Genomic DNA, 10,005 nt, shown 5'->3' on the forward strand with positions numbered 1-10,005 from the left:
CCAAAATCCTCAAAGTTATCTTCTTCTGTTTTGTGTGTGTTTTGCACAACAGACAGGGGGCAAGTAGATTTTAAGAAGACATGTAGATGTTTCTGACGGTACAAGCGCCCTGCAATGGCTTGAGTGGTGATGTAACAAAGTGCCGTTATTTAATAACACAGGAAGCAGCACCCATTTACCTCATAGGAGTTAAGTCACTAAAAGACAAGAGTTTAAAATACACTACTACAGTCATCTCCGGATAAGAGAACACTTCTCGGGAAGCAAGCCAAGTGTTCTCTTAGCTGAAGTGTGCTCTAAGACGGTGTTGACCTTCAGACACAATATGAATCAATAAATAAATTAGTTGTCATGATAAACTATAATAATAAAGTAACAGACAAACTAACATTAATTGTTAATTGTTTACAAGCGATGAGGTGCACGCTAAGAAAATCAGAATACAAAACAAGGCAATGGTGAATAACGAGGGTTCTGGAAAGATTGAATAAACCCATCAGTGTTTCTCAAGACACTCTCGCAATGATAAGTCAGTTTTGAAAAGTCTGGATAAGCGCGTCTGCTAAGAAATAAATAATAATAATAAGATTGAATAAACCATTTGAATTTAAGTTTGATAATAATCAGGTTACAAACCAGTCCTGTACCAGTTGTGAACAAATCGCTAGCAGTGCGGAAAAGGTGTTCTTTTAAGCAAAGTTCCTGTTCCTTTATTTCTATACAGTGATGCTGATTTTTTTTTTTAAATTGTAATTAGTTATCCTCATACAACTGGATGTATTTAGCTTATAGAGGAGTATCATTATTATTATTATTATTATTTTTAATCCTATATTCTAAAACCAAAAAGAGTAATTCTACAACATTAAAATGCCATGTAGCATAATCATGTATGCATAGCAATATTGGACTATCCTAAATGTGTGTTCCCAAAGTCCACATGGCATGGTGCATTTAGTCTTATTTTCAAAATTGGACAATGTTATGAAGTTTATATATTCTGATACTGTTTTTATTTATTTATTATTGACATATTAATATATTATTGGACCTACTACCAAAGTATGTGTTTGTTTTTCTTTTTTTTTTTTTATATGTAAAATATACACAAAACAGGCACTGCAATCTGAACATGCTCCTCCCACCCCCCTCAGCTGCATTGTGAACATGCTCCTCACACCCACCCCTCAGCTGCATTGTGAACATGCTCCTCCCACCCCCCCCTCAGCTGCATTGTGAACATGCTCCTCACACCCACCCCTCAGCTGCATTGTGAACATGCTCCTCCCACCCCCCCCTCAGCTGCATTGTGAACATGCTCCTCACACCCCCCCCTCAGCTGCATTGTGAACATGCTCCTCACACCCACCCCTCAGCTGCATTGTGAACATGCTCCTCACACCCACCCCTCAGCTGCATTGTGAACATGCTCCTCACACCCCCCCCTCAGCTGCATTGTGAACATGCTCCTCACACCCACCCCTCAGCTGCATTGTGAACATGCTCCTCCCACCCACCCCTCAGCTACATTGTGAACATGCTCCTCACACCCACCCCTCAGCTGCATTGTGAACATGCTCCTCACACCCACCCCTCAGCTGCATTGTGAACATGCTCCTCGCACCCCCCCTCAGCTGCATTGTGAACATGCTCCTCGCACCCCCCCCTCAGCTGCATTGTGAACATGCTCCTCGCACCCCCCCCTCAGCTGCATTGTGAACATGCTCCTCCCACCCCCCCCTCAGCTGCATTGTGAACATGCTCCTCCCACCCCCCCTCAGCTGCATTGTGAACATGCTCCTCACACCCACCCCTCAGCTGCATTGTGAACATGCTCCTCACACCCACCCCTCAGCTGCATTGTGAACATGCTCCTCACACCCACCCCTCAGCTGCATTGTGAACATGCTCCTCACACCCACCCCTCAGCTGCATTGTGAACATGCTCCTCACACCCACCCCTCAGCTGCATTGTGAACATGCTCCTCACACCCACCCCTCAGCTGCATTGTGAACATGCTCCTCCCACCCCCCCTCAGCTGCATTGTGAACATGCTCCTCCCACCCCCCTTGTGAACATGCTCCTCACACCCCCCCCTCAGCTGCATTGTGAACATGCTCCTCGCACCCCCCCTCTCAGCTGCATTGTGAACATGCTCCTCACACCCCCCCTCTCAGCTGCATTGTGAACATGCTCCTCCCAGCTGCATTGTGAACATGCTCCTCACACCCACCCCTCAGCTGCATTGTGAACATGCTCCTCACACCCCCCCCTCAGCTGCATTGTGAACATGCTCCTCGCACCCCCCCTCTCAGCTGCATTGTGAACATGCTCCTCACACCCTCCCCTCAGCTGCATTGTGAACATGCTCCTCACACCCACCCCTCAGCTGCATTGTGAACATGCTCCTCACACCCACCCCTCAGCTGCATTGTGAACATGCTCCTCACACCCACCCCTCAGCTGCATTGTGAACATGCTCCTCACACCCACCCTCTCAGCTGCATTGTGAACATGCTCCTCACACCCACCCCTCAGCTGCATTGTGAACATGCTCCTCACACCCCCCCCTCAGCTGCATTGTGAACATGCTCCTCACACCCCCCCTCAGCTGCATTGTGAACATGCTCCTCACACCCACCCCTCAGCTGCATTGTGAACATGCTCCTCACACCCCCCCCTCAGCTGCATTGTGAACATGCTCCTCACACCCCCCCTCAGCTGCATTGTGAACATGCTCCTCACACCCACCCCTCAGCTGCATTGTGAACATGCTCCTCGCACCCCCCCTCTCAGCTGCATTGTGAACATGCTCCTCGCACCCCCCTCTCAGCTGCATTGTGAACATGCTCCTCGCACCCCCCCTCAGCTGCATTGTGAACATGCTCCTCCCACCCCCCCCTCAGCTGCATTGTGAACATGCTCCTCCCCCCCCCCCTCAGCTGCATTGTGAACATGCTCCTCGCACCCCCCCTCAGCTGCATTGTGAACATGCTCCTCGCACCCCCCCTCTCAGCTGCATTGTGAACATGCTCCTCACACCCCCCCCTCAGCTGCATTGTGAACATGCTCCTCCCACCCTCCCTCAGCTGCATTGTGAACATGCTCCTCGCACCCCCCCTCTCAGCTGCATTGTGAACATGCTCCTCCCACCCCCCCTCTCAGCTGCAGTGTGAGCATGCTCCTCACACCCACCCCTCAGCTGCATTGTGAACATGCTCCTCAGCACCCACCCCTCAGCTGCATTGTGAACATGCTCCTCCCACCCCCCCTCAGCTGCATTGTGAACATGCTCCTCGCACCCCCCCTCTCAGCTGCATTGTGAACATGCTCCTCGCACCCCCCCTCTCAGCTGCAGTGTGAGTGTGCTCCTCACACCCCCCCTCAGCTGCAGTGAGCATGCTCCTCCCACCCCCCTCAGCTGCAGTGGGAACGTGCTCCTCTCACCCCCTTCTCAGGCCCCTGGGCTCATGCTTCTATCAGTGTTGCCAGCCTGTGGATGACTCAGCATCCTGGGGCACAGAGCTCACTTCCTGCCTCAGACAGCCCTCTGGCTCAGGGAATCTCTCTCTCCGCAAGGCGATGGCGTGGGGTTACAGTGTCACAGTCCATCAAGGCAGCCGGCGCACAGCACACTACTTACAGGGCCGCCTCTATCTCTACTTACAGGGCCGCCCCTATCTCTACTCACAGGGCCACCCTTATCACTTCTTGGCAGCGTGTGGGAAGAGAATCGTTTCACATGCATTTTTTTTAATTTTTTTTTTTTTTTTTTTTTTTTTTTTTGACAGAGGTCAAAATCTCAAACTGGAAATCATTTCCATAAAAATGACACAGAATGCACAGTATGTTTGCTTTTTACCATACTCGATCACTCACAGTGGAAGTGAAATTAGCACACACTTTTGCATAAATGGTACCTCACGTGACTGCCCTGCATATCCCAGACCTATATTCTGTAATATATAAAAGCTGCATCTCCCTGTGGAAGTCAGTTCCTGACATAGGGTTCATAGCAGATGCTTTACTGACTGGAGAACAGACATCCTTGCAGAATTCCACCCCAACTTCCCCGAAGGAGGACAGGAATCCCTGAGGAATGGTCATGTGTCATTCCAGAAAATGTTTAACATCTTGGCTTCTCACATGAAGCCAGCACCTTCTCAGCTACTCCTGGTTGGCCCTACTGTTATAAAAGGTCTTACATTTCAGCATGTAAACATTGTAGTGGAGATACTGGGGCCTACACAATCTCTACATATTCTCCCTAGAGGACATAGTACAGGCTTATACAATATTTCCTAAATTTTTAGCCACTTAATTATTAGTCATTGTTTTCCTTAAATACAATGTGTTCGGCACAGATCACTAGAGGGTCTGTGCAATGCAGGGCAGAGATGCTTCTACAGGACCACATCCATCTCACCTCATCTGGTATCACAAATATTTATTTAAGGGCCTAATAAACAAGCAGAGGGCAAGCTCTAAACAAAACGATTGAAAGCACAACTAGGAATGCTGGTCATATTAAATATTATATTGTAAGTGTTTAAAGTTAAATTTCAGTTTTCGTTTGCTTGTTCAGCTACAAAAAGGCACAAGCAAACCTCATGTTATTACTGTATGAAAACATGTCAATGGCCACTGTTTACTGTGAAGAAAATGCAATGGCAAGGAATGAAAAAATAAAAATCAAAAATACATAAAAGGTGGTGTCAACTTGTCGACTTGTATGTATTTATTTCGGGAATAAACAAAGCGTTTAACTTGAACTGCGATTTGGCACCCTTTGTTTTGCAGCTAATTCACTGGGGTAAAATAAGGCCTTGACAACGTACTTTAGTTCTGTGATATTTTTCTATTTTAACGTGTTACATATTGTAACCTCTTGCTGTAAAATAAAGGTGCACACACAGGGGCCACGCCCACCTGCCCCTGCTGCTATGCTCGCCCTGCCTGCGTTCTGAGCAATATAATGGCTTTGATTACTTTTTTGAAAAGGAATGAATATCCCAACGTATATTTAAATTATTATCCGAACATGAAAATCCTGTATTCGTCCCAAGACTATTACACACACATTATATATATATATATATTAGCTCAAAGAGCCAGCTGCCCAACGTTTCGATGCGTTGTACATATCTTTCTAAAGGGAGCCTGTTTCCAATTCAAATTCTAATTTGTTAAAGCCCAGTTTTTAAAAACCCTGCTGAAAAATGAGAAACAAAACTTAGTGTGAAACGTTGTAGTCGCACTTACCAATAAATAATTCAAAAATTAAAATAAACCATTAAAACAATGCGCCCTTAATTAACTGTCCTAATTAGATGAATCTTCACTGAAACTTAATCAGAGCAGAATAATTACACCTTTGTGTAAAAACTGACAGGTTTCTCATTAGAAATACATCATTACAGTGGCGATGCAACTTCCAAAGAGTCAGCACGCATCAAAATAAAAAAACTATGGACCACAGTGTAACCCCTGCTGCAGCCAAGGGTAACTGGCACAGTATCTAGCAGTCACTTGGCCATAAAACGAAAGAAAGTCACTGCCTATAATCCTGAAAGCAAGACTTGTCCGTGGAGAGAAGGGAAAATGAGATAAACGAACTTTGTACAATAAACTATGCATCATTCATTGTTGTCTGTACCGGATCCTAGTGGAGTTCCTGAAACACATTTCAACCTCACTGTAAGCCCATCTCTGTATGACTTCCTCCCAACTAAGGTTGCTTTTTGTATACAGTCAGCAGTTTACTACTATGGATGGCAATGCAAAGTCACCCTCAAAATTAAGGACAGTCCAATGTTCAGCATTTAAAGCTACAATCTGCAATCTCTTTTAAGACCAACTTGCTGTAAAACAGTTTTTTATTTCTATTTATTTAGGCAAAACATTTGAAAACTTGGATGGAACTTTTGATTTAGATAGAAAAAGAGTGTTAGAAACTAAAACAGTTTGTTTACAAGAGAACTGCAATAAATAGCATATAGAACGGTTGAACTGTTCAACAAAGGGTCAAACAGATGGAAATCCCTCAGTCATTCACTTGTTACATCAAGGCTTATTCATATTAAAACGATATACATGTAAAAAAATTCCATTGCATTGGTTTTTCCATATGATTTTAAAAGATAAGCTGGTCCATTTCGCATTTTACCTTAATAGTCTCATGTGGAAATTTAAACTATAATCACCCAATCACATTTTATTCCAAATTAAAATCATAATTTTGAAGGGCAGAGTGTGCACCCAATCATCTAGCACCCATCATGTTTAGAAAAGGCGGCAGCTTTCAGAAACGATCATCTATAAATATTCAAAAATCCAGGCTCCAGCAATGCAGTCAATCCCAATGGATAAAACTTTCACTCTGAACCTCAATATAGGAATGCCACACACACAGATTTTTTTATTCATCTGTCGCAGTTCTGCTGGTATCTAGTGATTAAATATCAGACCATACCAGTGATCATTTATTTTCTAATGATAATTCAAACTATAAAGTAACCAATATAGTTACAGTAAATATCGTCAACCATATACAGTATACCTACACATGCAAAAATTATGCCACCAAATGTCATGTTTATTTATTTATTTTTTAAAAGTAATTCAAAATTGAACAAGAAAATACTCTTGCTATTGGAAATTACAGCAACTGCCATTAATTTACAGACTGACCCAAAAGTAAAACCCAAGTCAAACAGTCTATAACAAAACTAGTCTAGATTTATAGGTGTCTAACATACCAAATAATTGTCAATGAACCATGTTTCATTATCAAAATAAAAGGATTTCAAAAGTGCATGCTGTTGAAACACAGCGAATTTAGAAAAAAGCAGGGTCATGCTATTTCAGGACTTGCACACACTCTCGGTACAATGAATTAGCATGGCATGATGCAATCATTTATTTCACACGCTAAAGCATCAAGCAGGAGTCTGGCTGTACTGGGTCTACTGTTCTTCTTGAAGTCCAAAGCCTCAACATCCATACTGCATTGTATATGTCTCCATTGAAAACAGCCTGAAGATCATATACTTACATATGAATTATTAGCATGTGGCGCTTTACAGCTTCCAATTAGCAAGCAAACAGGCATAGCAATTTTACAACTTTAAGTAAGGGTTAAGCTATGGTTACGAGATGTAGCAGTTTATTTTTTACACAGATCAAAGTAACCACACATGAATTCTGACATGCATGTTTACAAACGTGTTATAGATTTATTAATTTAATAACGCATTTATTTTTTTATTTAAATTTGACAACATAAAAAATACAGTGATTCATATCTGTTATAAAACGAGAAGGGTACTGAATAAACATATTTACAATGTGTATTAAACCTTTACTTAATATCGATCAAATGCGGCGCAAGGGCTTCAATTTATTATAGACAAGATATATGGCAGAGGCTTGATTTAATTTTATAATACAAAGAAGTTGCATATTGTAGTAGTACATACAGTAGCCTACATTAGTACTGCCTTGCTACTATATGAGTAAGGCAATGCAAAACATCAAGCATTCAAAATAAACATGACGGGAAACAAATCAAATTTTATAATTTGATTGCTAAATTTGAGATTTACTTAATTAAAAATGAGTTACTTAATTAAACCGGTCAAACTTATGAAATGTAGGTTTTTAAAAAAACAGTGGTTTTAATGGAAAATTCAAATCAATTCCCGTACAGTACGTAGCCAACAACTTAAGTTCTGTCTCCAGTCAATCACAAGTCCAAATCAGCAACACATTGGTCAACTATAAACCCAAAGCCTAGCTGTGCCAAAATAAAATTCTGTAAACACGATCACTATAAAAACATGACCGTAATAATACAAATAATAATACAGCCGGTGAAATGTGTGTATGGGATTTTATATATATATATATATATATATATATATATATATATATATATATATATATATATATATATACACACACACACACACACACACACACACACAGTAATGTAGTTTCATTACTCATATTTTCTATTACCTAACAGTTATCAAAACGAACCTACCTGAACACTACACCTGTGAAGACAATTATCATATTTGAAGATGAGTCCGTTTAAAAAATAAAGAGAGAAACGGATATAATGATAATCAGTCCTTTCCATGCAAGTATTTAAACAGTAGGATACCCCTCCCTATGCAGCGATTTCAATTCTGCAGGAGACTCAACTTTTACTTTCTAATTGACTGTTCGGCTCCAAATCCTTGGATAGATCGGCTTTGTTCTGGTGTGACATAATCGTCGGAGAACTGTAGCTCAGCCTGCATGGAAAAACTCTAATTTTTAAACTTAATATCCCGTCCAAAGTGTTTACAAAATAATGCTGTGGCAATCACCTCAAAAAGGATGACCAAAAGAACACCACCACGGCAAGCGATGCGGGCCGGGGAGCTACGGTTAATTTACTTTGAACTTGCTGTACATAAAAACACTACGCAGTAAACAGTGTGCATCTAACGTAACGTTTGACACACTAGATACACAACACCGCGTAAGGTTCCCATATAATAACTCTACTTAACATTTACGTTTTCAAATCTACATTATCCAGCCGTATGTTGTCTTATTGATGCAAAGTGTACTTACAGTAAAAAACAGCGGCACATCGTGTAACAATACGACATGCAACTACCACATGTTTAACGGTGTGCATTGCACGGACACAGTGACAGAGAAGTGTGCTTGCTGCCACTGTTTGCTTAGTGACAAACACTTTTACAAATAGAGTGCATGCCACGGCACACCACAAAGTCACTATTTTCCAAGTAACAGCTAATTAAGTCAGGACGAAAACAAGTTGCATTGCAAATACATCAATAATGACATTTACCTGCAAGAAAAGTCGCCTGTCTGCTTCAGTCCCATATTGGAGGCGTTTTTATAAAAAAAAAAAAAAAAAAAAAAAAAAAAAAAAGTTTGCACAAGTTCCAGGAAGGAAACTAAGGCGCGGAAAAAACGCTATATCGCATCATTTCCGCTGACAAAATAATAATAAAAAAAAAAAGTTTTGACAGCTCAAGGTAAAGTCAGTCGTAAAAAATAAATAAAAATAAAGTTCAAGAAGTATACTCTTTTTTCTTTTTTTTCCAGGTGTACATATGGTGTTGCAACAAAGTCCTCCTTCTTTGGCAAAACGTCTAGAATTTTAAATTACTGCGACACGTTTTTTCTGACTTAACCCTACGCGCACACGCCCGACACGTACTCTCACACGCAGGCAGAATGTTATGTAAATGTAGAAAACAAATGTTTGGAGCGTGTTAATGGAGGGAGGGTATTTATTTAAGAAAAGAAAAGAAACCGTCCCAAAGCGGCCCCTGTCTGCAAGATGCTGAGGTAACAGCTGAAATACTGCTTAGTTTAATTACAGTAAGAAAAGCGTTAGTCATTCATAAAGATAATACCTAATGGTATAATATGTTCCAATACGATAGTCTTCGTGAAAGTCATTGACAACGTGTCAACTACCGCTGAATTCACTATGAGGCACCGTGAAACGGTTTCTTGTGTGAAGATGCATTCTTAAAAAAACAACAAAAAAAAGCATACAGAAGGATGGACAAAACCTGCCATCTATGGCACATACTTTTGTGCAAATGGCCTGTCCCTCAAACGACTGATTGGTTTGTTATGCAAAGTGGCACCTCTCTATGGCAAATCAGATTCAATAACAATGGGTAAGACAGTCTGCTAAACTTTGAAGCAGGGCTGATAACAGGTGCTCAGTTGGCAGGTGCTTCCTTACCAAATACTTTCCATCCCAATCTCCACTGAAGGAACTAGAGGTGGTGATAATTGAGGAAAGCTCCCACATTACCTGGCTGTATAAAATTATAGAATGATCTACTTCAGGGTCTGGATGGAGGTTTAGTTGGTTCAATTTAACAATTTAGACAAAGTCCAAGAGTGGAAAGGTCACATTTGTCCACCACTATTATTCAGCTAACACCCATTAGATATTATGA

General features: G+C 41.5%; 1 protein-coding gene across 2 annotated transcripts in view; it reads right to left on the reverse strand.

Annotated features, from left to right (window-relative positions):
• Positions 1-8,159, reverse strand: part of LOC121299787 (SH2B adapter protein 3-like) — a 63,459-nt gene extending 55,300 nt beyond the window's left edge. For both annotated transcript variants that reach the window (XM_041227852.1, XM_041227851.1), the window contains exon 1: positions 8,046-8,159. In XM_041227852.1, coding sequence (XP_041083786.1) covers positions 8,046-8,144 — 99 coding nt within the window. In that variant the 5' untranslated portion in view covers positions 8,145-8,159. The remainder of the gene's footprint in view (positions 1-8,045) is intronic.
• Positions 8,160-10,005: the final 1,846 nt, after the last annotated feature.

Source organism: Polyodon spathula, chromosome 25 (genome assembly GCF_017654505.1).
Source record: "Polyodon spathula isolate WHYD16114869_AA chromosome 25, ASM1765450v1, whole genome shotgun sequence".
NCBI lineage: Eukaryota > Metazoa > Chordata > Actinopteri > Acipenseriformes > Polyodontidae > Polyodon > Polyodon spathula.